Source organism: Cricetulus griseus, assembly GCF_003668045.3.
Source record: "Cricetulus griseus strain 17A/GY chromosome 1 unlocalized genomic scaffold, alternate assembly CriGri-PICRH-1.0 chr1_1, whole genome shotgun sequence".
In the NCBI taxonomy this organism is placed as follows: domain Eukaryota; kingdom Metazoa; phylum Chordata; class Mammalia; order Rodentia; family Cricetidae; genus Cricetulus; species Cricetulus griseus.
The window spans coordinates 61,619,547-61,647,476 of record NW_023276807.1 but is presented as its reverse complement, the minus strand read 5'-3'; the positions used below and the strand labels follow the sequence as shown (position 1 = coordinate 61,647,476).

Here is a 27,930-nt window from a genome sequence, read left to right as displayed (position 1 = left end):
GAGTGCTGGGATTAAAGGCATGCGCCACCAACGCCCTGCTGAGCTTTCCTCTTAAGAAATCGTATAGAGATACTGTTTTTATAAGGACTCTGTAAAAACTATTACCCAAGTTCCCACAGAGAAGAGCCAGAACCTGACAGGTGCTCACCTTGTGTGCCATCTCCAGAGGCTTGCCTCCTTTGATTAGGACACCATTCTGGGCAGCCACCCCAGTGCCCACCATGACTGCTGTGGGTGTGGCCAGCCCCAAGGAGCAGGGGCAGGCAATGCACAGCACAGTGATAGACGTCTGGAAGGCAAAACGGATGATCACCTCTGTCTGCGAGATATGCTTGCTAGGGTTCTGCAGAGGAGAGAAACATCCGTTGGAGCACTCAGGGAGGAATCTCCCACTAAGACAGTCACAGTGGGGCAGGGGGAAGTGAGAACGAGGTGACTGTATTCTGTGCAGCTTCAGTATCAGAGTTGGCCGCACTTCCTACTTCCCACCTTCTTCCTACAATTTCCCTCAAAGAGGCAAGGTCGGACAGGAGGGAGTCATGTACCCCCTGACGGAGCACAAACTCAGGAGTTAGGCCACTCCTCTCTGCCTCAGTTTCCCCAGGAATAAAGTAGTATTGAAGTATCTCACAAAGTGCTTTGTGCTTATAAATGAGGCAATATGCACATACGCAGACATCTGCACAGGACAGCACTGGCATGGCACATTAGACATTACAACCACAGCATCGTCATCACTTTTGGCTTCATTACTATGAAAGCTTCAGTAGCTCTCCAAAGAATCTACATTTAGATGATACAAGGATATTTATAGTAGATAATATAATTATGCATAATATACTATAATATAATAGGAAAGCCTGGGAACAACCAAAAGGGAATTGGTCAGCTAAGTTATAGGCACAGTGGAGTACTGGGCAATTGTCAGGAAGATGATGCACAAGCTACATGTACTAATTGCAGAAAGGCACCAGTGGCACGGTGAAATTTAAAAGGCAACAAAAGGAAACGTGCTGTGGCTTTATTCACACTATTAAATTCTCTGTCTGGTGTATTAAATACAGAAAGTGGCAAAGGGCAGCACTGGGGGCACTTTCTAGTTAACAATTTTTATTCTTCTGTGCATGTTTCATTGCCCAAAGAAAACAAAATAAAGGTCTACTTTACAATGTAGTGGCACACAGGGAAATTGTTACTTGCTACCTGGGATCTTCATTCATCTTGCTGCATTTTCATAATGGCTATGGCTGTGGAACATTATTCTAAGAGCCACTACATTCACTAACTACAATAAAAAGTATGTTTTCTGAATTGAGATTACAAATCATAACTTCTTTTCATCCTTTATCCTTTCATTTTAGAAGACACAAGTCTAAAATAAGGTATATTGTAAGTCATTAAATTTTCATAGAAACCATTGTATTCACATAAAAGGGCATATTACTTAATAAATATGTGATTATTAAGAGATAAAGATAATGTGATTTTTTTACAGTCATTCTTATTAAGATGACACTTGGCATTTTAGTGGCACTGGATAAACTTCTGGAAACTAACATGACCCCACCCTACAAATGATATTCTTGCCTCAGTGATGACAGTATCTAAAAGAAACATTCAGTACTCCAGTTATTAGTACACACCCTGATTCTGAAAATAAAGACAAAAGAATCAAAGTAAGAGGGCAAAGCATGGAACAACAGAGAACCACATACTCCCAACTTCCCAAAAAGCAGAGCCCTTGACAGCCAGGGCACTGCCGCTGGCAACTCTAGGAACACATTCACAGGTCACTCTAGAGCACCAAGGGGCTTCTTAGATGCCACAAAGTACTCAACTGAGACTCTTTCAACTTAAAATACAAATACTGAGGGAGAAAGCAGCATCTTGGTAAGCAACATGCGCCATGTCTGGTATACCTTTACCTGCAGGCTCGGTCTTTAGTTCTTTACTACATAACTCTAAGCTAAAACAAGCCCTGGCATGAGATAAGATGAGATGATGCTCCACTCATTAGGCAGTTGGAGGCACTGGTGGGTCATTAGCTGTTCATTTCTGGCACTACTGGCCTCTTAATTGTGGGCCTCCATGTAGATGCATGTAGCACCTACTTCATAAAAACCACAGTGTCTTTAGATACTGCTAGGTGTCCTTGAGAATTAGTTCTTGTTTCTTAAGCACATACATTGTTTTGAGGACACACTGTACTTCCCAGTGGTTTTTGAAGTCTGATAAAACAATATTTCCTACGATGGTGTTCTTCACGTATTTCCTAAAATTAGAAAATGTGCATCACCTTACTCTGCTGCTAAATAAATGTTTAATTATCAAAAAGCTTTGTCTATCACTACATATATATACACTGAGAAGCATTATTGCTTGGGAAAGCAGGATACTGAAGCGGATATAGGTATCGAAAGATACACTTCCCCCTAAGATCTAACATAGTATTGTGCCATCTTAAATTGTGGTCTATTTTCTACATGTGCCTTATAAACTCAGTAATGGTCAACAAATTGCATATTGTAAATCCCTGAAGCATCCCAACTGGGAGCCAAATGATGTAATGATAACTACCTCTGAGTAGAAAACAAATGGCACTTGTGCATGTGGGCATCAGTGCCAATGATGGAACCCAGGGCCTTGCACGTGCTAGGTGAGTACTCTGCCGCTGAGCTAGATTCCTGACTTTCAGTGAGCATTATCAATAAAGACCTTCAGAAGTAGGCTCATTACCTTACTATGACTTAGAGTTTGCTGCCAAAAAGTAAAAGAAGCAAATAAAATATAATAAAGCCCAGGGAGTCCAAGACACAAAGGAATAAGATTAATGGCAGTAAGTTACTTGAAGCACGACAAATATCCTGTCCAAGGCATCCGACTTACAGGGAAGTATTTCTGAACAACACCAAAATCGACAAAACCGATGACAATCCATACCACCAATGTTAAGGTTGAAATGATGATGATAAATGGGACAAAATATCCACTAAACCGGTCAGCCAGCTGCTGAATGGGCGCCTATGGAAATAAAGCATTGAGACCACAGGATGTTATAACCTACAAAGACAGACAGGAGTAAGGTTTGGGTCCAAGCTCCCTCCATTACTGTGTTTAGGGAATCAATCTCTACTCAATAATTGACTGGTAGTGCTATGAAGCTTTAAAATCATTCCTCACATCTGCTTTGAGGCAAAGTATAATGTCATCCAGGTAGTCTAGAGCTGGCTGAGGCCAAGGATGAGCTTAAAGTCCTGACCTTCCAGCTTCCACCTCTGGACTAACTAGGGGTATAAGGACTGTGTGGCTCCACCACTCCATTTTAGTCAGTGCTGGAGATTGGATCCAGGGCCTCTGGTATACTAGGCTACCCACTGAGCTAAATCCCCTTGAGGTCATTTCTCAAAGGAGGGATTTCATAGCATGGTTTAAGTCTCATCATTACCTTTGACATCTGGGCCTCTTCCACCAATTTCACAATCTGAGCCAAAGTAGTGTCATTGCCCACATGGGTAGCTTTAATGAGCACAGAGCCATGAGCATTTATAGAGCCAGCAATCACTATGCTCCCAGGTTTCTTAGTGACAGGCATGGCCTCTCCTAGAGGAGAAGAGACAAATGTCAATCAGTCATTCAGCCCACTCAACATCACATGGGCCTATGACTACCATGACACCCACCAAAGGGAACATAAAACGGGCCACCTAACCTGTGATGAGGGACTCATCTGCCATGGTATTGCCTTCCAAGACTTTCCCATCCACTGGGAACTTGCCCCCAGGGACAACCTTGATAATATCACCTCGCTGCACCAGCTCCATGGGCACTTGCTCCTCTCTGCAATAGATGACACCCAGATAACATCCTCCTGATGTATAACCAGACCAGTTCCTAGACTGACTATTAGACCTTTACAGCAAGTCCTATGTGTGTGAGAATTCTAAATTAGCAGACACAACCAATCTTGCATCAAAAACATTCAGGAAAGGGAGTGGGATATAGTCTGTGGTTCAGCACTTGCTTAGCATGTAAGAGGTCCTAGGTCCCATCCCCAGAAAAAAACCCTCTCTCTCTCTCTCTCTCTCTCTCTCTCTCTCTCTCTCACACACACACACACACACACAGAGGAACCGGGAGATGACGACACACAACACAGACCTGTCTGTACTCAACATACACATATTTTTGCATTAGTGTTCTCTAAACAATACAGTATAAAACCTATTTACATAGTAATTGCATTGTAAATGTATCATGATTATTCTAAACATGATTTGAAGTATGTGGGGGGATATGAAATTCTATGCAAACACTATTCCATTTCAGAGGAAGGGCTTGAGCATGAAGTAACTTGGTTTCTGAGGATCCTAGAACCAAGTTTCATGGATGCCAGGGGGTGGCTATACTTGCTTCACACTGAGAGGGGCGTACACAGCTGAAACCAGAGGTCCACTGCCATGTTAAGGGTTAGAGACTTTACCCTAAGAAACCAGGGAGTTGCTGAAGGATTCTACTACACAGCAGTACAGACAGACTGGTACAATACAAACCTTTAGAAAGGTCACCAGTCTGAATGTGGAGAAGCACTAGCAGCCAATACAGGCATAGGGTGGTGCCTCAGGGTAATGACTATGGTGGCCTAAACAACATCATTTACTACAGGATGGACACTTGCTATGAACTACACAGATGATGTAAAAGGATCTCAAGATCTACTAATGGACACAACCCACCTGAGGATTAAGTTGTCCTCACCAAGGGTCACAACTGTGGCTTCTGTGGCTTGGAGTGACATGAGTTTTGCAAGGGCTTCTGAAGTTTTGCTCTAGGAAATAACCAGAATGTAAAATGAGAGCTGACTGTCCAAATCCAGGCTGACACTCACAAGCATGGTATCAAAGGTGGCTGGTGCAAAAAACATGGTCACACCACTAACCACTAAGGCAGCCATGCATGCCAGCACCACAAGGAAAGGCCAGGGCCAGTGCTGCCTAAGCAGATCTTGGGGTTCCATTTCAGATGAAAAGTATCCCAATCTGTCCAATGGCCATTGTCTTTCACCCTCAATATAATTTCCTTACCCTCATTTATAGGCTCCATGCCAATGCTGGGCTCAGTGCAGAGTGTTACACATCACCCAAGCCTGAGGTGAAGGTGTGTATTTCTACACTAACTACAATCCATTAGGCACTAAGAGACCATGTGAGCTCTGGCATAGAGTTCAGAGTTTGTTCCACTGCACAATTACCTGAACAAAGGTTTTACTAATTAGCCAGATTAGCTGGGATTTCAGAGGGAACAACCAACTGGGCGATTAGTGACTGCAGCCCCTAATTACATAGGGATTCAGATTCTTCTGTCATTCTCTATAACACGTGTAATTAGTGGTTCTCAACACATGCTGCCGATGGACTGAAACTCAGATTACCCAAAGGAATGGTTCTTTTCTTAACCTGTAGCTAGCTGTAGCTACCTTTGCCACGTGCTCCAGCCACCGCCCAAGGGCGATGAACACAAAGAGCATTGGGGGTGTATCAAAGAATGTCACAGGGCTCTTCTCAGCCTTCTCAGCGACTGCAACCACCAGGATGACCAGGGAGTAGGCATAGGCAATGGTTGTGGCCAGTACGATGAGCACGTCCATGTTGGCTGACTTGTGTCTCAAAGATTTGTAGGCTTGAACATAGAAGTACCACCCACCAAGGAACTGAAAGACAGGGAGGGTAAGGGTTAGACAAGGAAGAAGAGGGTCCAGGAGCCCTCAGAATGATGAGGGTTCTAGGATCCTGTACACATCTGTTCTTGGTGATTATTTGATACTGATGACACACACTCTGCCTCAACCTCCAGTGAAGCATACTTTCTTGTCAGAGTACTACTGGCCACAAAAGTAGACAAGCAAGAATATGAAACCTTTAAAATTCAGGCAGCCAAGCAAATGTCCATAACAAGAGAATGGTAACAACGACAATGATGATGGCTCATTTCTACTCTAAATGGTCTCTAGAGAGAAGGTAACCAATGGCATATATCTGTGGTTGAAATAAAAGAGCCAGCATCCATAGTGTCTAACACATCCCCACTTCCACTAACAAATATCTGTGCCTATATAGATGAACATGCATGCATACACATAAACATATAGGACTGGGCCAGAGGAGAGTGTATTTAGTCAGAATACCTTTCCCTTTGCTTCCGTGTTGCTGAAATTACTTACAATAAGTGCAAAGCTTGTATGCCATTAAAAAGAAGATATAGGAAAGTAATTTAGCCTACAAGTGGTTACCCCTAACTAGTCCTAGTTTTTATATGCCAAAATGTACACATGCAGGCATTCTCTATGCATAGATATGCCTGCATGCACAGCAGACATTCCAAAAAGCCTGTCTGAGTTAAATGACAATTTTTCCCCAGGGATGAAGGCCATGGCTTTGCCTTTTAGGATAGAACATTCCAAGGGAGCATGAGCTCCAGGGACATTCATCTAATAATTCTAAAAACAAAGGTAAACTAAATTAAACAATAAGCAAATCAGGGAAATAGGGGTTTGAAGAGTGACTGAGAGATCGCATACCTGCCTAGCACATACAAGGTTCTGAGTCTTGTCACCAGCAATACACACATACACACATACACATGCACGCACGCACGCACGCACGCACACATATGCATATACATCGGGAACATACAGGCTCACCAAGTTTACAAGTAGAGGATAGCTATTCTAACAAGTTTCAATCACATGCAATTACATGTGAAGTTGACAGTGAAACCAGACCTTTCTTGGTGCCCGCACTTTACACTGCCCCCCCTCTACACTGCCCTCCCTTCTGGTCATAAGACAGGAATAACAGTAGCAGCTACCCAGAGGGAAGGCAGCAAAGTTGCAATGAAGTGCCACTGGAACCAAGCTAAAGGGCTGCTGACACACTTGAAGAGCAGAGATCCTCTGGCCATGCCTGGGCACAAAGGGCAGAGGTTTGCCCAGCTTTCCAATACATACTTGCACAAAGGTACACAAGATGAAGAAGATGAGATTTAGAACTGACAGTCCTGGAATGATGTTGTGGTCCAGGACCATCGGCTCATGGGGCTTATTGCTGGGGATTAACATGTAGATCATCAAGCCCATGACAGGGATGCCAAACACCAGGCTACACAGGAAAGATTTTTTCCATCTAGAAGGCAAAATCAGCAACACAGACACATGAGAACCACTTGGCACTGGAATCAGGTTAGACTAAAACAAAAGTGAGGTTTCCACCCATGACACTATCATTAATCTAAAGGGCCAGGCATTGCAACAAAGACGTTTGGGCTTAGCTCTGCCTTTGCATAAACTGGTATGTGACCACCAATTTATAGGTGCGGCAATGGAGGTCCAGAAGATGAGAACTGGCTCCAAAGAGGTTACTATTCCTAGCCTACAGAAGCCTAGAGCTCTCTTTGTTGTCTTACAGAGAAATGGACAGAAATAGCATTTTATTAGTATAAGCTTATTTACACAACCAATTTTTAAACAACTATTTAAAATAAGAGTAAAAGATTACTGAAGCTGTCAATAAACACAAAAGTTTAGAACCAAGGATGACAGAAGACATCTGTGGCTTCATGTGAGCTACAACATGCATGATATTCCAAGCAGGAATTCACTGAAGGTACTTTTAAGTTCTGTACCCTAATGTAGATCTGCAATCCTACATGTGCAGGCTGCTGCCTGAGGCCATCCTAGAGGCAGACCCACTAGCCTCCCAAACTCTGGCCTGCCAGTCCCCTACACCCTAGGCAAGCGGACTGGACTAAGCTGCAGGTACTCCAAAAGCCCCAGAAGGACCTTCACTCCCTGCTGATTCTTTTAGCTTAACACACTTCTATGAGTTGCAAATCCTGGGTCACCTGCTTCCTGGACCTTCCAGAATCTGCCTAAGCCATTGATGTCATAGCTCGCTCACTCCTTCCCAACAAGGCAAGCAGCCACTCTAAGCCACTATGCTATATGCAACAGTAGCTTTCAAGTGTGCTGAAAGATAGGTCACCATCTGAAACTAATTTACCTGTATCTGTATCCTAAGCCATGCCACCTCCACCTCCACCCCCATTTTGTGCTAGAGATTCTGGGGCCTTGTGCATGCTAAGCCTACACTCTGTCACTGAGCTAAGTGTCCTTCCCTGCACTGGCTGTTTTCTTTCCACTTAGCTCTGAGGACTGTCTTCAGATCCTACTCTAGAACTTATGCAAATCAGGCGTAAATAGACTATAAAAGAAAAAGCCAACCTTCCCCTCCCTGTATCCCAGCTAAAGCACATCCAGCATGTCAGCTACAGGTGACTATTTAAAGTAATTTAAATTAATAAAACCAAATAAATAAATAAATAAATGTAAAAGCTTCAGTTCTATACTCATACTATTGCACTTAAAGTACACTACCAAGTAGGGCAGCACAGACACAGCTGCTGCCAACATCCAGAAACTTCTACAGATAGCGTGGTCCCAGATGATAACATGCCAAGAGTAAAAGGCAACGAACCCAGGTAGAAGGCAACACAGGAAGCTGGGGTGGCTGGGCCATAGTCAAGCATAACACATATGCATGAGCCAGAGTCAGTGGGCAGAGGAGGATAGAGACTTAGACAGAGCTACCGTTAACCCTCTATTTTCTACCTACTGTTTTATTTCCATCTTGTGGTCCAAGTGATGAGCGCTAGGATTTCTCTGGGCCAGGGAAGCATGAAAGCCGATTTCCTTGTGATTGAAAGAGTCAGGTAGGGAACAAGGGGGAAGGTACTGTTAAATATGCACAGGTAGAAAGCATTTCCAGCACTGGAACTTAAAATCTCCAAGTCCCTCCGGTGACCTAAGGTTTTCCTCTCGTGACTTTTTTGTCCTAAATGGCTGTCTAACCGTGTTCAGAGGTTCAGTACTCTCTATGCTGAGAGATGCTACACCCTGTGGACAGGCACTTGAATGGTCATTCCTCTCCCTAGTGTAAGTAAAGGCAGTTGGTATTGTTACACTAACTTCATGAGTCCCAAAGCTGACCAGGGTTGACATCAAAGATTCTCAAGTTAGAATTCCAGATGCCTTGTGGTCTGGTACTTCACCCGTGCATGAGGAAGATGAGGACAAGAGAGAACAAGTATGCTAAAGTACTGGGTGCAGAGTGTAGATCTCTAGGCTTCAGGCCAAGAAACTTCCTACTGTGTTCAGGGCCTCTCTCTGCTACTCCTTGTGAATACACATGGGGAAAGCTACCAGAAGATGTCCTCTCCGTGTAACAGAGAGGACCCAGGATGCTGGTGCTGAGCTTTTCCAACAGGAAATGTCATGGGAGAAGTGCATGTGAGGCAATACAAGACAAATACTCTCATAACTAATCCCAGTCTAGTTGTATCAAGAAAAGATGCCCCAGAGTCACAAGCCTGGAAGCCAGGCAATATTCCAATATTTCTCCATTAAGGACCAAGGTCCAGGAAGCTGCCCCAAATCACTGAGCAGGATGGAGGCAACTAAGGGGATTAAAAGTCAAAGTGAAGTGAGCTGCATTTGAAGACTCCCACTGAGAACTCCCCTTCCTGCTTATAGCTTTGTGGTGACTCGTTAGCCCCATGAGTGATATGGGACACTATTCTCAGAGTTAGGGTTCAGTAGAACGGGACCTGAGCTGGGAGTGCCATCTTGCCTCTTGTGAGATAGAAATCAGTGAGCAAGAACTTAACTCATCTGAGACGCTACCCTCATTTAATGAGCCAGAGTGAAGTTAGTCAGCTTGCTTGTATAAAACAGCAGTAGCACTTCCACATCCAAAAGCTCTGCCAGGCCACACAACAAACATGCCCGAGGAAGAACACATTAAGGACAACATGGCATTAACCCTGCCATAAAGTTTCATTTCATAAGCAGTCGGGTTCACTAAGTAATAACCCTCACCCCTGGCTGCTACAGATTAATCTTACTTGGTTTGAACTGTCTTGACCCATTCCCACCACATGGAAGGTCATTCTCTCAAGGTCTGGTATGATACCGACATGAAGGAGGAAATGGGGGGGTCTGTGGACAGACAGAGGGAGCAGGAGCAGGGACAGTCATGAATCCTCTGTTTCCTAATGCAAAGATGACTACATGCCCCTACAAGCCTAGCAGGGAGGTGAGCGAGGAATTATCTGTCTAGTGCCATCATTCCCTGAGTCCACACACATCTGACACAGATAGAAATAATATCTGTAAATGGTGGTTGGGCAGGTTAATGCTCCACACCAGGTTATCTTGTCAAGACTGATGATTTTCAGGAAATGTTTAAAACTAAAAATATCATCTCTTTCTTCTCACCTCTTTCTTTAAAAAGAAAACAATGTATGAGTGTATGTATGTACACATACAAAAATCATGGATAACAGCTTTGGGGAATCAGTTCTTGCTGACCATGGGTTCCAGAAATCAAATTTGAGTTGTCAGGCTTGCACAGCAAGCACTTTCACCTGCTGAGACCCCTTGACAGTCCAGCCTCAACTCTTTCTTACCTATTCACTGACACTCTGCTCAGGCAACCTGCTAATCTTCTTCAATTAGTTAAGCGACCTTACTCTTTGGAAAAGTCGGTAACTTCTTGATGACTTTTTAATTTGGCTTGACTTTCTTCAACAATTATGCATTATTCCTTTTGTAAAAGTGGATACAAAGTTTTCAGGAATTTACTACCTCGATAATCTTGATGATATCCCGAGGGCCAATGATTTCAGGATCAAACTTCACATGGGCTTTGCTGGTAGCAAGGGCCACAGAGGCATACGTGATGCCATTTGTTTTCGTGAGCTTGGACTCAATGTTGTGAACACAGGAAGCACAGGTCATCCCTAGGATCTGCAGGACAGGAGGACAAAAATCCCAGAACTGAGAGGAGTCTTTCTAATGTATCTCAAGAACTTGAGTAACAGTCAGTTACTTCCCCCTCCACAGTTTCTTCCCAAGACACAGGACTCCTGCTCCTAAGTTCATGTACAAGATTCTGACCCTACCAGTGTCACAGTGACTTCTGTGGCTTTCTTCCAGTTCCAGAATAGGCAATGGCAGTCATTTAGCCAAAAGCTGCAGACCAAGGTTTGACTTTTGTCAGAATGACTTACAGAATGATTCTGTAAGAATGAGCTTTTGGAAAACATTCTACTTTGTGTTTTCTCACCAGCAACACTACAGCAATCACTGTGTATCAAATTTATGGAAGTGCACTTTTGCAAAATCTTTGGAACTCTTCAAGTGTCATTAGTATCTAGTCTGCAGCCTTTATCTGGACCTTCTGCTCTGGTGCCCTGCTGGCTCCAATGAAGATAATGTCAGTGCCACCACTATCAAAAGAACAGCATTTTAAAAGTGACCAATGGAGGGGTTAGAATATGAGCTGCTCCTAAAACACAGAGAAGGTGTTGATAGGTGATGATAAGGATAACAACAGAGGAAAAAAAAATCAAAGGACAGCACAGCATGAGGTGTTCAGGCAGCCATCAGCAGCCAGGCCTGGCAGGGCACTGGGTACACAAGGAAGAGGAGGAAAGTCTGAAGCGCTGGTTAGATCCACGGCATGAAGGCTTGTGTGTACTCAACTGAAAAGTGTTGCTAAGCTGGCAGCGGCTGCAAAGCTATTGGAAGGGTGATGAACACCAAGACATGGGATTAGAACTCTGCAAAGCTATTGGAAGGGTGATGAACATCGAGACATGGGATTAGAACTGCACTTCAAAGTGTGCAGCAGAATTCCAAAACAAATGCCCAATAACCCACGAGAGATCCATCTGGAATTAGGGAGCAAGAAGGGAATCCACATTACCATCACACTCAGCTTTCAGCATGGTACCCAAGAACAAGACAAGCAAGGGAGAGCCATCACGCAGAGGCTCACTGGCTTTTAGTGCTGCACTAACAGACACTTAGCAAGTCGACAGATACTTCAATGGAATACCCAATAGAATGGCCTCCTCTCACTCTCTGACACAACCAATCTTCCTTCCCAGACTAAACAAGTCAAACAAAATCAAGCATACAGCCCAGCAGCCAGCAAGTATAAGGACAGCAGCTGTCATAAACTCATCCCTACACCCTCCACAGCCTGCACTATCTAGGTGATAGCCACTGTACTTACAATCAGTTCGATGTCACCTTCAGAGACTGTGTTGTCCTCCATGACTGTTGCTTCAAAGCCCAGGTCCTGGATGAGCTGAGCTATTCTGGATGGCTGGATGGCCTCTGGATTATACTTGACCTCTGCCTTTCCCGACATCAAGGCAACCAACACAGAGAGAATACCTGGAACCATCGGGTCACAGCTGAGACTCTGGGCATGGCAACGGGGCTGGTATTGTCAGCACAGTTTAACCAAGAAAAATACCTCCCTAAGGATCCTGTAGGGCACTACAGGATTGGATGGGCATGAGCAGCACTTGGGGAGCCATGAACAACTGTGATGCCTCCTAGCACAGACCTGACAACTCAGAATCTTCCAGAGTAAGTGCCAGATGTCATTTAAAAAATGTTTTTCAGGTGACTCTCACTTATATTCAGGATAGAGAGCTACTGCTCCAAAAAGAACACGTCTCAAACATTTGTGGACATATGAAACACCTGAGAACCTTGTTAAATCAGACTCGATTTGGTAGGTCTGAGATTCCAAATGCCCGTCCAGCCTCTGGGGATGCCAAGCCTTTAGTAGGCCCACTGTTGCACGAACATCAAAGCAACGGATGTAGCTGCAGTGATCACAACCACTGTCACAGAAAGGGCATACTTTTCTTTCCCTTTCTGGCATTAAAAATTTTCAAAAATGGTTTTATTTACTCTTCTCAAATTTTTAAGGCTTTCTAAAAGTGAAAAGCCTATAAACCATCCGGCTAATACAATTGTGTCAGTTTAAAGAGAAGAGTCACATTCAAATAAATGAAAGGTGTGCTATGCTTTAGAAAATACACCATAAAAGGTAGAAGAAAGAAGTTAAAGTCAGGCACAGAACCGTAAGTACCAAGAAATCATATGTTAATTTATCCACAACCAGACCACAGTTGATGAAGGTCCTCCCACAGAACACCCCCATTTAGGATGATGGCCCAAGAGCTGTGGTAGTTTTGAAAAGTGAACAGAAGGCTGGTAAAACAGGACATCCTAAGTTAAGCCTGATGAAGGGCCAGGAGTCAGAACAGAAAGCCCCATGCAGCACTGGCTCAACTGCACTCCTGTGGTACAGGTAGAGCCTCGGTCAAAGTATTTCTAAACAAAAACAAGATTATTGTTGCCCTTTCAGGCTTAAGGAACAATGTTATAAACATCATCTAGGGGGCAAACCCAGCAGACAACAGAAACTTACAGCCCCTGGAATCAATGAGACAGATTATCCAAAACTAGACAATTTAAGCGCAGGCTAGTTTTCCATTTTCTAGAGAAGGACTAGCAGGATATGTGTAGGAGACTGAGTAATACCGGGAAAAGCTAATCAAGACGAAATCTTTCCATAGACCATACCACGACCTTCAGACTAGACTTTCATGGCTAATGTACTCAAGACATATATACTTTGTAATAAAATATGTGATTTTTAAGGGACAGAATGCCAATCACCAAGGACATTAGACAAACATCAACATAATCATGTGATGGGCTTGCCGCCAGATTGTCTGGGTTCCTGATGAATACAGTCCAGGGAGAGATGATCAACATGGCCGCAGGCCTCTTACCAGCATGCCTCTGAAGACTCCTTTCTATGTTAGACACACAGGATGCACAGGTCATGCCTCTGATCTGTAGAAAGCACTTCTGTGGGGCTGCTATTCCTGGCAATAGTGAGGTATGTGACGAGTGGCCAGGATCACAGTTTGTGGGGACCCCTCTAGTGTTGTTGGAAGTCATGGTCTGCATAGACACTGGTCTGCCACCCATGGTATGTGGCACAGAATTCCCAGAGCCGAAGTTTCTGACATGGTTGATAGGAAAGTTTTCTATAATAAAATGTGAGAAATAATTAGAAGACAGAAAGCAACTTTGCTTGTTACAGCAGGGGGTTCAAGTGTAACAATACTCAGATTAAAGCTCCTAGAGAAGTAGCATGGGAACTGGGATTTCCAACACTGTCTCTCCCTCCTGTCTCTTTCAGATATCTTGGTCAGTAACAAGCATTGCAAATGTGCCCTCCAGGCCTTTGCTTTGTGTTGTCATCTTCTGAAGATGTCTTTTGGTAAACAAAGTTCATATGTTAATAAAAATCAACCTTTGTAAATGCTTAGTACTTTTAATAGATTCTATCTCACCTTGGCAAAAATATTCATACAAAATTTTCCTCTAAAAACCCCAGGTTTCTTTGTGCATACATGTGATCTGTGTATGTTTTGTGTGTGTGTGTGGGTGCGCACCCACACATGAGTATGTGTTTGGGTACACATATAAGTGTTGGTGCATGTGGATATACATGCATGTGGAAGACAGAGGTTGACATCGCATGTCTACTTATGTGGGGGGGTACATGTCAGTATAAATTCATGAGGAGAATGCGGGTTGATATCACGTGTCTGCACATGCATGTGTGGGGCCACATGCAGGTAGACATGCATATGGAGGACACAGTTGACATCATGAGTCTTCTTTGGTTACTCTTCACTTTATTTATTGAAGCAGCATCTCTCACTAAACCCAGAGCTGGCTGGAAAGAAATTAATCTCCTTCCATAGCCTGGAAAGACTAACACCTTCTCCCCAGACTTCCAGCAACACTAATAATATACACATAGGGCTGCCTCTTGGCTCCATAATGTCTATTGATCTTTTCTATCTATCTATGAATTACTATAGCATTGTAATTTTTCTGACGGTACAACTTACTTAGAATAAGATACACAAATTGATATTCCCAAATGTCCCTTCAGTTGTCACATCAATCTGACCCAGTCAGGAAAGGTTCTCCATTTTTATTGAATGATAGAACATAGCTGGGTCCACTATGGGTAATTCAGCATCTTCCTAGCTAAGATTCACTCTTTTCATCACATGTATAATGTCTGTTATGATATCTGAGGTTATGCATTCACAGATTCCAGGTACTCAAGTGTGGATACTGTGGGGACCATTCTTTTACCTACCATATAAGCATACACACAGACAGAACACTGTGGTGGTCTGAATAAGATCGGCCCCCAGGGGCTCCTATGGTTGCATATGCTTAGTCCCCAGCTGTCTAGGAAGCATTGGGAAGTGAGGCCTCATTGAAGGAGGTATGTCACTGGGAGTGGGCTTTCAAAAGCCCATGCCAGGCCCAGTATCTCTCCACCTGTGTAGCTCTCAGCTACTTCTTCAGTACCACACCTGTCTGCCTGCCACCTGTTCTCCACCATGATAATAATGGACTAACCTCCTGAAATTGTAAGCGAGCCCCCAACTAAACACTTTCTTTTATTGTAGGAGTTGCCTTGGTCATGTTGTCTCTTCACAGCAACAGAACAGTGGCCAAGGCAAATAGCATTCAGTCTAATTATAGAAACATTTTCGTCATTCCATCTGATAATGCAAAATACCCTTAAGTATATGTAGAAATGGAAATAGTGTGACTTCATTCTAAACCACAAGTACAGGCAACTACAAGTACAGTGACTAGCAACCACTTACACTGACAACAAGCTATGGGTCTAACTTTTTCTTCTGAGCAAATCTCAGTGTTTGTTAGGATGTGTTTCTCATTTTCTGTGACCTGGCAAATAACCTCCACTGACCTTAGGGTGTACCAGCTCTTCAGTATCATAAGCTCACTGGCAATTTAACCTAAATGAAAATTGCCTACACAGGATGTCCAGTTAAATTTCATTTCCAGATCATTGCCAATCTTCTCTAATGTAAACATCTCTTCAATGCGAATATATTTATACAAAAGAAACCATTAGTACTTATCTGAAATTAGCTGAGTGTTTATATTTTTAGTCACTAGGTCCCACACTCTAAGCATCTCTGGGGCTTAGTGAATGTAATCCTCATAGTTCTACCTAATAAAAATTAGTTCTTTTCTTCCTGTGTTTACTCAATCAAGTTCAATTACTTTTAATAGGTAGTTCCATGGTCATTTCTCTTTTGCTGCCAAAACCTGACTGTACCACTGAAAGATTAAGCCTTTCACAAAACAGTTTATTCTGAGCCTTCTTAATATGTCTTTGGAGTACAAGACTTACTGTTCTGTTATTTTCTTTATTGACTTTGTTTAAACACACACACACATTCTTTCCAGGGTGTGGAGAACAGAACGTGGTGAGGAAACAAAACAACCCTTGGAACAAAGAAAAAAGCATGTGGCCTCTGTATTTCCCATGCTGCACCTGCTGGGGTGGGGCTGTGGCTGGGTATGGAGTGGAGTCGGTAAAGCATCCCAATAGAGCAGTCTTTCCAAGGAAACAGCTCAGCTCAGTGTGCAGAGGATATGGAGTGTGGGAAACAAGTCCAGGGGCCCTGATGCTGCTGGGGCTTTGCCAGGGAGCTCTCTAAGTAGCTCCAAGGGCCAGAACAGACACAACAAGAGCGGCAGCAGGTTCCAGGCAAAAGCTTCAGTGGCCACTATGATCTAGCCCAATATACAGACCAGGGAAACTGAGGTGTTTCGCAAAATCACCACTCAGAGCTGTCCCCTCAGCAAATATGCCGGCCAGCTCTAGTCCCCAACTCAGTAGACTGTTGTCAGGATCACTTAAGTCCAAAGAGTTTGACATGAACCTGGGTAACAAAAGGAGGTAGAAATGGAGAGGAAGGAGGGAGGGAGGGAGGAGGGAGGGAGGGAGGGAGGGAGGGAGGGAGGAGGGAGGGAGGGAGGGAGGGAGGGAGGAGGGAGGGAGGGAAAAGAAAGCAAGTACCCTGTCCTTTCTCATCTTGGGCCTCTCTGGTACATGCTACCTCTGTCCCCTTCTGCATGCCCTCTGCTCTACTGAAAGTCTCCCCAGCTTCCCTAGGAAAGCCAGGCTCCTACTTTTCCTTGTGTACAGAGGACTGATAGCCTCTCCCTAGCTAAATGTATAGAAGCTGCTCAACATAGCTTCCATGGCCTCTTGAGCTAATATAAGAGGCTGCCCTCTCCTCCAGTTGCCATCTGGAAAATGCTACTTGTGTTCCCAACCCCACTTAGTTCATCTCACTCGCTTTCCCTCCAGCACTCCTTCAACTTATCTACATCTCCAGTTCCACACTGTCCTTCAGCATCAGGGAGGAGTTCACTCTGGGCTCTGCTTCTCCTCCAGGGCCGTTTCCCGTCATACACAGCCCTCATTCTGACCCAAGTCTGGTGTCTCCGACCTATGACTTCCTGATGTGCTGGGTCAAGAACCAGCCTCTGGTCCTGCTCAAGTCACTCTGCACTCCTCTAAAGCTCCTCCCAAAGCACTGACTACACTGCCCAAGACACCTCCTTCGCTATCTCCCACTTCCCACCATACACCATCCTGGAAGAAACTCTCCCAGATCAAGTAGTAGTTTAACTCTTCCACTGCTTCCTACCATCACAAGGAAGCTCTCAGATGGACTTTCTCATACAGTAGCCTCACAGCTAGCACAGGCCCTACCATGTGGGAAGCAGAGGCATTTAACTGATGCTACAGAGCTTGTTGTGAAAGAGGAGCAGGGGTGGCTGCTACTCAGGGAGTTCGACCTGATAATGGTCCATCTCAAAATGGGAGCCCTTCTTTGTGAGCCCTGTCACACCCACCCTTCCATAAAGGCTCTATCTAAAAGCCATCAAAGAAAGCAGGAACAGTCATTGTAAAACCCTCCCCTTAATTTCTACTTTAAACAGACAATCCTTCAGTTGTTGCAAGTTTGGAGGCTTTGCTTGGTTTTCGTTTGGTTTTTTTAGATGGGGACTAACGTAGCCAAGACTAGGCTTGAACGTGCCAGGTAGCTGAGGAAGACCTTGACCCTGATCCTCCTGCCTCCACTATCCCTGTAAGGTCTGAAATTACAGGCATGCAATATGCCACAATGTATGGCATTTTGTTTTTCAGACAGGGTCTTGCTACTTAGCCCAGCTACTTAGCTACTGTCCTTGAACATACATCCTCCTACATCAGTTGTTTGTTTGTTTGTTTGGGTGGTCCCTCAAGTCTCGTAAGCTCTGGTTATAGGCATGTGACACCGTGCCCCATAAAACTAAAGTCCTATTGCTTTTTGTTGTTGTTGTTGTTGTTAAAGATTTATTTATTTATTTATTTATTTATTTATTTATTTGCTTATTTGCAAACAGTATCCTGTCTGCATGTATGCCTGTACGCTAGAAGAGGGTACCAGATCTCATTTTAAGTGGTTGTGAGCCACCATGTGGTTGCTAGGAATTGAACTCAGAACCTCTGGAAGCAGCCAGTGCTCGTTCTATTGCTTTTATGTTGTTTTGTGTTGTAGAGAAATCTTCAGAGAAAGTAGCAACTGTTCCTTCAGGAAGAGAAGAGTCTAACAGTCCTACAATGCTCATTTATAGAATGCACACCCAGAATTCTCTCTAGAAAAGGAGCCCATATCAAGCATCTTATCATTTGAGCATCAGCTATGTGAGAGGCAGCAATTCTCCTGCTACTAGCAAATGACAAATGAGCAAAGGTCAGCAAACTTGGCTATAGCTGCCAACATGTGAGGCAGTGACAGGGACCACCTATCTAACTACCTGAGAACTATCGTGAGACATCAAGAAAGGATCCCAGACATATTTCAAACAGGTAACAATGACATACCAGAATCCATTGCCACCTCAAATCCCATGTCTTCTACAGCCACTCGGAGCTCATCTGAGCTAACTACTGAGGGATCGTAAAGAACTGTTCCAGTTCCTTCGGCCACTGAGATGGATATTCGCAGCACACCTTTCCGCTGGGACAGCATGCCTTCCATAGGCTCAAGAGACGATGTGTCAGTAATGCCAGTGATGGTGAGCTCTGCAGTACTACACGGGTCCTGCTCCTGGTACTGCCGGGAGGAGCCAGGGGAGGGAAAACTGGAAGACCCACTCTGGGGCTCATTGCCCTCTACTCCATCGGGAAGAGAAACTTTAAAACGCCCGGGTGGCAGTGCCTCAATGGCCGTCTGTAGGGACAAGGGGGTGGTACAAGAAGGGTCATACTGTATTTGGGCAGTTTTGCTCTCCAAGGACACTTGAATATTTTGAACCCCTGGGAGTTGGCCTATATTTCCCTCAATATTCAAAACGCATGATTTACAGTGCATTCCATCTATTCTCAGTTGGAGGGTGGCCATGTGGCTCCCTTGGTGCCCCAGGGTCTCAGAGTTACGGGAGTTCTGGTTAGGAGAAACTTCTGGTCTCTTGAGGTTAGTGCTTTCCAATTTGTCTATATCAATTGGTCCCAGCCTTAAGGGGGTTGTTCTGTTCTTGAGGGCAGCTTCAAATCCCATGTCACAGATGTGGTCCCTGAGGTCCTCAGGTTGAATGAGGTAAGGCTGGTAGGTGATGACTGCCTCTTGGTTGCTGAGGGAGACTTTGACTCTCACAACCCCTTGTAGTTTCCGGATCTTGCCTTCAATGGAGCTGACGCAGGACTGACAGGTCATGCCCTCTACCCGGAGCTTAACCACAGCATCCTGGGCTGGGGAGGACCTGGATGGCCAGGAGGCCGCCTTTCCTTCCACAGAGCTGGCCTCAAAGCCCATATCCTCAATCTGAAGGCAAATCTGCTGTAGGTTCATAACCGATGGCACATATTTGACAGTGGCACTGCCTTGTTCCAGAGAAACCTTAATGTTCACAATGCCTTTCAGACTAGAGATCCTGTCCTCAATGGACTTGACACAAGAGTGACAAGTCATGCCCAGGATGCTAACCACGCTGGTGGTGGCTGGGGGTGAGCAGGTGTTGTCCAGACCCCCTTCATAGCCGACATTGTCAAAGGCGAAGCTCTGTTTCATTGCTTGATCCCAGGGACATGCAGGCATGGCAAGTTTAGGTAAGATCTAAAAGAAAAGGAAATAACATTTTTATCCTTAAAACTAAGTATTTTTGATAGGGATTCCACACTTGCATTGCCAGTTCCACAAGCACCCACTGCCTGAGGGGAAGTCATGAGGACCTCCCCCCAGGCTCCTGAAGACTGGCTGTGAGAATCCTAGAACTCTGCAGAAAGTCTGCTCCTGGGCATAGAAATCCTACTTAACTCGAGTTGAGCTGGAAAAGTCTCCTGAAACCCTGTCTGAACATCAACAGTAAATTGCCCAAAGACTGAATGCTAAGCCCTTCCAGCTGCTCAACCACATGACAAGTTGTGGTAACAGGAAGCAAAGCTGGAAGCAGCCACTCAACAAGAGACAAGATTTTCATACCAAGCAGCCCAGTGCTACACATCTTACAGCAGGGGACAGCAGGGTGAGCCCACCAGATGTCCTCCTGAGGCACCATTCCCAACCCCTAGATCCAGCCTCGGTCCCACATGCAGTGCCCCTGCCTCGTCTGGTCAGCCCTGTCTGTACTGCCACCAACCTCCAGGCTTCAGACAGTGCACATACCTATGCAGTAGCCCAGACCTCCTCCTACCACCTGATTTCACACTCCTGGCCTTCCCCCTCCCCCCCCCACAAGCTATATCCAACTTCCAGGCCCAGTCTGGCCCCATATGCCTTGCACTGGGATCCACCTGGCAAGCTTACCATCTCCTCCCTTCCAGCTCTAGCCCAGGTCCAAATCTAGTGTTCCCTTCTCATCTGACCCCAGCCCACCCCACCCCTAACTTCCAATGGACCAGAATACACATACTGTGCACCAGTCCACCCCTCTAAGTCCACCTGACTTCATCCCACCCACATCATATTTACACTTCAAGCCAAACCCAACCCTAACATCATGTGCTGTGTCCCAGTATGCTATGTCCATATCAGACCCAGAACTAACAAAAGAAGTCCACATGCCTAGGCCTCACGACAAAAATACAAACATGAAAAATCAATACAGTATTCTAGCCACCCCCAAATCCACCAGTCCTACAGAATTGTTCTCCAATGAGTTGGAAAAGAACAAGGAGACATCACAACAAAGATCAAAGAAATTCTGAATATCATACCAAAACATTAAAAGAGAAAAAAAAAAACTGCACTCATTTAATGGAGTTAGGAAACATAAAAGAATGTATTTCTAGATTTATCCAAACTCCAAAGTTAAACCAGAAGAAATCAATAACCTAACCTAACAGATACAGAACAAAAGGGCATTGAAACAATTATTAAAACCCTTCTGATTTAAAGGTCACCCCACCCCCAGTGTCTTTCTCTTCCTGATTACTGTGCATCCAGATGCAGAACTCTCAGCTACTTCTCCAGTACCATGTCTGCCTGTATGCAGGCATGTTCCCCACCATGATGACAATGAACTAAAACCTCTGAAACTGTAAGCAAGCCCCAATTAAATCCTTTCTCTTTTAAGAATTGGCCTGGTCATGGTCATGGTAACTCTTCACATAATTAGAACAGACTATGACAGAAGTTGGTACCAGGACTGAACTATTGTTGTGACAGGCTGACCATGCTGTTTGTTATAAGAATGTGAACTCTGGGAGTTTGGATTAGGAAAGAAGTTTAATGCTTTTAAATGGGGCTTAATGGGCCATACTAGTAGGGATGTAAAATATGGCAGTGCTGAGAACAATGTATATTATGACAACGTGGCTCAAGAGATTTCAAAGGACAAGAATATTAATAAGTAGCCTAGAGACCATCCTTGAGAAATATTGGCAAAGAATGTGGCTGCTTTTTGCAGGTATCCAAAAAAAACCTGCCTGAAGCTAAAATGAAGAATTTTGGGTTAATGGCTTTGGCAAAGGAGATTTCAAGACTGCCTAGTATTGACAGTCTTGTGGCTATCAGTGTCTATTCTTATGCAGATCTATAACAAAAAAGAGCAAGCTGAGCAAGGAAAAATACAAATGTACACTTTGAAAAGAAAAGGAGTACCAGGAAGTGTAATGGAGTTAGGTCCAGATATAGAACTCTCAGCTACTTTTCCAGCACCATGTCTGCCTGCATGTTGCCATGTTCCCCAAAATGACGATAATGGACTAAACCTCTGAAACTGTAAGCAAGCCCCAAATAAATTAGTTTTCGTATAAGAGTTGGCCTAGTCATGGTGTCTCTTCACAGCAAAGGAACACTAAGACAATTAAATACACAACACCTAATGCCCCTGATTAGTTCTTAGACAGATGCACCTCTAAGGGGCACAAAAGAGCTGCTTATGCTATTATACAACTTATAGCTCTAAGTCAGGCAATGGTGGCATGAGCCTTTAACCCCAACTCTTGGGAGGCAGATCTCTGAGTTTGAGGCCAGCTGGGTCTACAGAGCAAATTCCAGGACAGCCAGGAATCCTGTCTTGAAAACAGAAAGAAAGAAAGAAAGAAATAAATAAATAAATAAATAAATAAATAAATACCTATAGCTCCAAATACGCAAAGCCATAAGTTACAGCATACCACTCACACTCCATCTACAGCCCTTACTACAGCTCTCCTACAGGCTAAAGATACCATAATCAACCTATACACAGACTCCAAATACACATACAATACGATGTACTCTGATGCAGCCATCTGGTGGGAACAAGGCTTCCTCACCCAATACAACACTCTAATTCAAAATGGCACTTTTAAACACAAATTCTTACAAGGAAGTCAAAACTAGATACTATCATTCACTTCAGGGGACACCAACCAAATTCCCAATGTCTCCACCACTAACAGTTTAGCTGACAAATATGTTGTTAAACAATCCCCCACACACTCTCCCTTCCAAAAACTAATACTCTTCCCCCATTACTAAGCAGAGCAAAACAAAATCACTCCACAAGATGGCTCCTGGGATGGGTCATGGTGTTATCAAAATCAACTGTTAATCTTACACAAGGCTCAACAAACAACTTTTTCTTTTCAGCTCTGCATAATCTCTTCCACCTAAAACCTCCAGCCCTCACTCAGTTCCTGCGAACATGGGATTACCTATCTCCACAGGACAAACAACTGCTACAATAGGTCTCCTCTGTTTGCAGAAACCAGTCAAACCACTAACCCCAACTCTGCCTTCTCCAGATCATCAGGCACGCTTGGTCTCTCCCAGCTTCTGGCTGACAGGTAGATTTAACTCAAATGCCTCTGTCTAGAAGGTACGGATTATCTTCTTGTTCTACTACACACATTTTCAGGAGGAGTTGAAGCCTTTCCCACACCCAGCAAAAATGCCACTACAGTTCTAAAGTCACCACCACAGACATAATATTCAGTTTGGGCCTCTCCTGTTCTCAGTAGTAGACTGACGCCCTGAATTTATCTCCAAATGTCTAACCACGTTCTTTAATATCGGATGGAACCTACACATCCCATACAATTCCCAATCCTCTGGCAAAGTGGAACACATGAACTGCATACAAAAAGAGTCTCTAACCAAACTATCCCTAGACTTGCATTTAGAGTGGACCAAACTTCTCCCACTGGTCCCCTAAAGGTCTGTTCCCTCCTATGTAAGCCATAAACCCTAGTGCCTTTAAACTTTTAGAAGGCAGATTCCTTGTGACCCCAGGATTGCCAGCTCCCTCCATTCAATGCTTACCTTCTTTGGTGCAACTTCCTCTCCTCCAACACCTCAGACAAAGCCTGGACCAATATAGACCAAACATTTCCACACCCCCTACTTAACCTAAACCTCCACCTTGAGGCTGGACAATGAGTATATCTCAGAACTCCACACATCACAAATACCCTACAACAAAAATGGAATGGGCAATTCAAAGTCATGCTCATTGCTTCCACAGCAGCAAAACTCCAAGGGCTCCTGCCTAGAAACCAGGAATAAGACAGGGCTGTCCACTATCTCAACTCCTTTTCAATACTGTGCTTAAAGCACTAGCTGGAGCAATAAAACATGAAAAGAAAATTAAAAGAGGAAAAGAATAAATCAAAGTATCCTTATGGTGATATGGCATACATAAGAAACCCAAAAGAATCCCACCAGGAAACCTCTAGAAAAGATAAAAATCTCAGTGAAATGGCAGGATACAAAATTAGCTTACAAAAAAACAGTAGCCTATCTATACACCAACAACTGACACAGAGAGAGAGATCATGGAAACGTTCCTGTTTACAACAGCATCAACAATGATAAAATTTCTTTAAATGAACTTAACAAAGGAGGAGAAAGTCATCTATAATAAAAACTTTAAATCTTAGAAGACGGGAGATTGAGGAAAATACTAGAAAATGGGGAGACACTCCATGGATTATAATCAATATTATGAAAATGGTGCAACCTCAAACAAAATCCCCATCTCATTCAAAATAGAAACAGGAAAAACTATCCTGAAATTCAAAAGACCCCTGATAGCCAAAACAAAAAGACCAATGCTGGAGGGATTACAATTCCAGATTTCAAAATATATTGTAGAAGCATAATAATAAAAATAATGTGATAATGGTACAAAGTTTGAGATTTCATCTTACTCTAATCGGAATGGCAAAGATCAACTGAACAGACAGCAAAAGCTGGAGAGGATGTAGAGGAAGGCAACCCTCATTCACTGTTGGTGGAATTGAAATTGGTACAGCTGCTTTCAAAATCACTGTGGAAAACCCTCAAAAGCGAAATTAAATCTACCATGTGACCCAGCTATACCACTCCCTGGCATTATGTCCAAGAGACTGGAAATCTTTACAAATACTTGCTCGGTCATGTTCACTGCTGCTTTCTCTATTTACAATAGCTAGGAAATGGAAACTACTTAAATGTTCTTCAACTGATTAATGAATAATTGAAATCTGGTGCATATACACAATGGAATACTGAAAAGAGAACAAACATCATGAACTTTGCATTTATATGGATGGAACTAGAGAAGACTACCTTGAGTGGGACACATTCTTAACCCTGTATGCCTTAGGAAATGTTAGCCGTGCTTGATCAACTTTGGGTGCAGGCTGCAAATACACGCCCCCAAGGCCCAGAAGCACTGGAATGTACAGGTGGAGTACATGCCTGTGAACAAAGCTGTGGAGGTATGCTGAGGTGAAATACAAAAACCTGCTCACACGGTACACACTGAAACCTAGTTCACTGGTCTTTAAATCCCTTCAAAGAAGACAAATGCCAACAATTCAACATGTAAAGGAAGACAGTTTGCTTTAAAAAGGAATAAAAATTATCAAAAATGAAATGCTAGGCCAGTTGCAGTAGTGCACACCTGTCGCCTAGGCAACTGGGAAGCTTAAGTGGGAAGGTCACAGGTTCCAGCCCAGCCTGGGCAACACAGCATAGCCCCATCTCAAAAGAAAGACATGGGGGCTGGAGAGATAGCTCAGCAGTTAAGAGCACTGGCTGCTCTTTCAGGGAACCCAGGTTCGATTCTTGGCATTCACATGGTGACTCACAACCATCCCAACTACAGGTCCTGAGGATATAATGCCCTCTTCTGGCATCTGCAGGTACTGCATGTATATGGTACATAAGACACACAGGCAGGCAAAACACCCATATACATAAAAGATAAAGGTTAAAAACATTTTTTAAAGAGAAGAATAGGCTCTCTCTCTGACATCCTTAAAGGCAATGGAACCTCTCTGGTAGAGAACCCAGCAACACCTACTAAAATAAATTCACATAAGTTTGACTCAGCAACTCAACTTTTAAGACTTACCCAAGAAATGTTGAGTGTAAAATGAAGTACCTAGAGCAACAAAGACATTAAATTCCACAAAAGGAGAAACTACACATTTCGCTGGGTGTTGGTGGCGCACGCCTTTAATCCCAGCACTCAGGAGACAGAGGCAGGCGGATCTCTGTGAGTTCGAGGCCAGCCTGGTCACCAGAGCGAGTGCCAGGATAGGCTCCAAAGCTACACAGAGAAACTGTCTCGAAAAACCAAAAAAAAAGAAAAAAGAAAAAAGAATTTCTATTGAGAAGAAGAGTCTGGTGAAGTAAGTTACTATACAGCCATGCAAGAGTGCTACTCAGCTCTTAAAATGAATTAGGCAAAACTGCACATACTGATACAAAATGGTATCTGATATATTGTTCAGTGACAAGAATGAGGTACAGAATATGTAGTGTTTCAATTTTTAGGTTCTCCATTGCTATACAACTCAAACTTAATGGCTTGTAACGACAGCTCAGTTTCCACCTTGGATGACAGTCAGCAGTGAGAGCTCATCTCTGCCCCGCATACCATCCTGTGCAGTGGCCTGAATGGGGCTGGAGAAGATGACAGTTCACTCATCACATGCCTACTAAACTGAGCCTAGCTGCCCGCTGCAGGTCAGCTGAAACTGCTGGCAGTGATGTGATTTTCCACACAGCTTTTCCTTTTGACTAGGTAGCAGATCTCACACGTAGTGGATCCTGAGTTCTGGAAGGGGGTGTCACGAAGGGAAGCATTCCCAGAAAGTGAGTCTCAATATGTAAGCACTATCAGTATTCCCACTGGCCAAGGTCAGTCCCAGGCAAACAAAAAAGTTGGGATGGAAGGGAACTAACACAGGGCTTGAATAAAAAGTAGCAGTAACTGTGAGACAAGAGACTGTTACTCAAGTGGATCATCCTGATGGAAATGCCTAAGAAACCAATATGGTATGAAGAGGATGGGGGGCAGCTGAGGAGGTCATATTGCAGGGATACAAGGAAGTCATTTTTACTATGCAATTTGTATGCAGTGCACAAAATTCTAAACACTAATTAAGTTAAAAGTTAAAACAATATTATGAGCACTACATAGGTCCAGGACAGTGACTGGATTGTGGTTGGCAATGATTAAACACTAATTCAACTAAAGAAAAACAGCTCAAAAGAAAAACTAAGAATCAATTTAAGAACATTTACTCCCATACAGTATCACAGAAAGTAGAAACTGCCTCCCTGCAATAAGACATAACCTTCCATCCAGCTAGTATGCTGGAAAAAGGAAGCTCTACAGATTTTCTCTATACCCACCCTCTATGCTGGTCCCAGCTCTGCCTAGAATACACCAAAGTCAAGGCCACAGAGTGGGCTCTCAACAGCCGCACAGCTGAGACTACATGTTCCTGGCAGAAGGATTTGCCCAAGTGTTAGAAGCTGTTTATCAGTGACAAAAACTCAGTGTTCACCGGCTTCTAGACAGGCAGGTCTTCTACAACAGGCATCTATAAGACAAAGCTTTTCAAACAACAGTTATGAAACACTTGGCCATCAAGAACCATCGCCTTCATTCTTCTGTTGCAGTACTGAATGGACAGACCTAGGGCCTCCTGTGTAAGTGTTCTACCCCCAAGCCACACCATAGCAAGAACAATATGTTGACAGTTATGCAGTGTTTGGATAGCTTTTAGTGTAGACACATGATGTGTACATGCTCTTAAGTCCATTCTTTAATGCAATATTTGTAGAGAGAAGAAAAAGGAACTCTCTTACTGAGTTTTATATTTAAAATCAACACAGGCTTATTTGAAAGGTCTGCCAAACAATCCTGGAGTTAGAGGCTAGAAACTGTGTCCAGGGACAAGCTTGTGGAAGCCTTTATTTCATCTCATTCCATCCATTTGGTAGCTTCTACTGCAGACCTACATCAATTTGAGGAAGAATGTTTGGTAGCCCCTGATAGAATCTCTTGGGGTTTGTTTTTATGTTGTTTAAAACAGGTGTCACTGTAGCCCAGAACCGCGGTCACCCCACGGGTTACAGGTGTGGTGCTTTGCTCAGCCTCTTCTCTGAAGTCTGTTATAAGACTCAAAAAGACAGAAGATGGAAACAATTGCCAGACTCACAGCAGCTCACACAGGGCTAGGGGTGTGGCTCAGCAGTAGAGTTCATGCTCCGAACTCAGGAGAGGAAGAGAGGAGAAACGGGTCTCATCCAAATCAGCATGGCTAGGTGTCAATCTCTAATATTCCCAATGTAGAAGAACTGATGTCTGCATGTTGAACACTGCAAACATAC

The 27,930-nt window shown here is 43.9% G+C and overlaps 1 protein-coding gene across 4 annotated transcripts in view; it reads right to left on the bottom strand.

The window, feature by feature from the left end:
* Atp7b (ATPase copper transporting beta) overlaps positions 1-27,930 on the bottom strand; it is a 77,379-nt gene that overhangs the window by 18,683 nt on the left and 30,766 nt on the right. For 2 of the 4 annotated variants that reach the window (XM_035452194.1, XM_027395233.2), the window contains exons 2-13: positions 18,717-19,947; positions 13,714-13,974; positions 12,132-12,295; positions 10,697-10,858; positions 8,667-8,743; positions 7,004-7,178; positions 5,474-5,707; positions 4,734-4,825; positions 3,710-3,837; positions 3,446-3,600; positions 2,887-3,021; positions 149-343 (exon numbers count right to left, since the gene is read on the bottom strand). In XM_035452194.1, the coding sequence (XP_035308085.1) occupies positions 149-343; positions 2,887-3,021; positions 3,446-3,600; positions 3,710-3,837; positions 4,734-4,825; positions 5,474-5,707; positions 7,004-7,178; positions 8,667-8,743; positions 10,697-10,858; positions 12,132-12,295; positions 13,714-13,974; positions 18,717-19,947 (3,009 nt within the window). The remainder of the gene's footprint in view (positions 1-148; positions 344-2,886; positions 3,022-3,445; positions 3,601-3,709; positions 3,838-4,733; positions 4,826-5,473; positions 5,708-7,003; positions 7,179-8,666; positions 8,744-10,696; positions 10,859-12,131; positions 12,296-13,713; positions 13,975-18,716; positions 19,948-27,930) is intronic. The other 2 variants (XM_035452195.1, XM_035452196.1) reach the window with 2 other exon arrangements.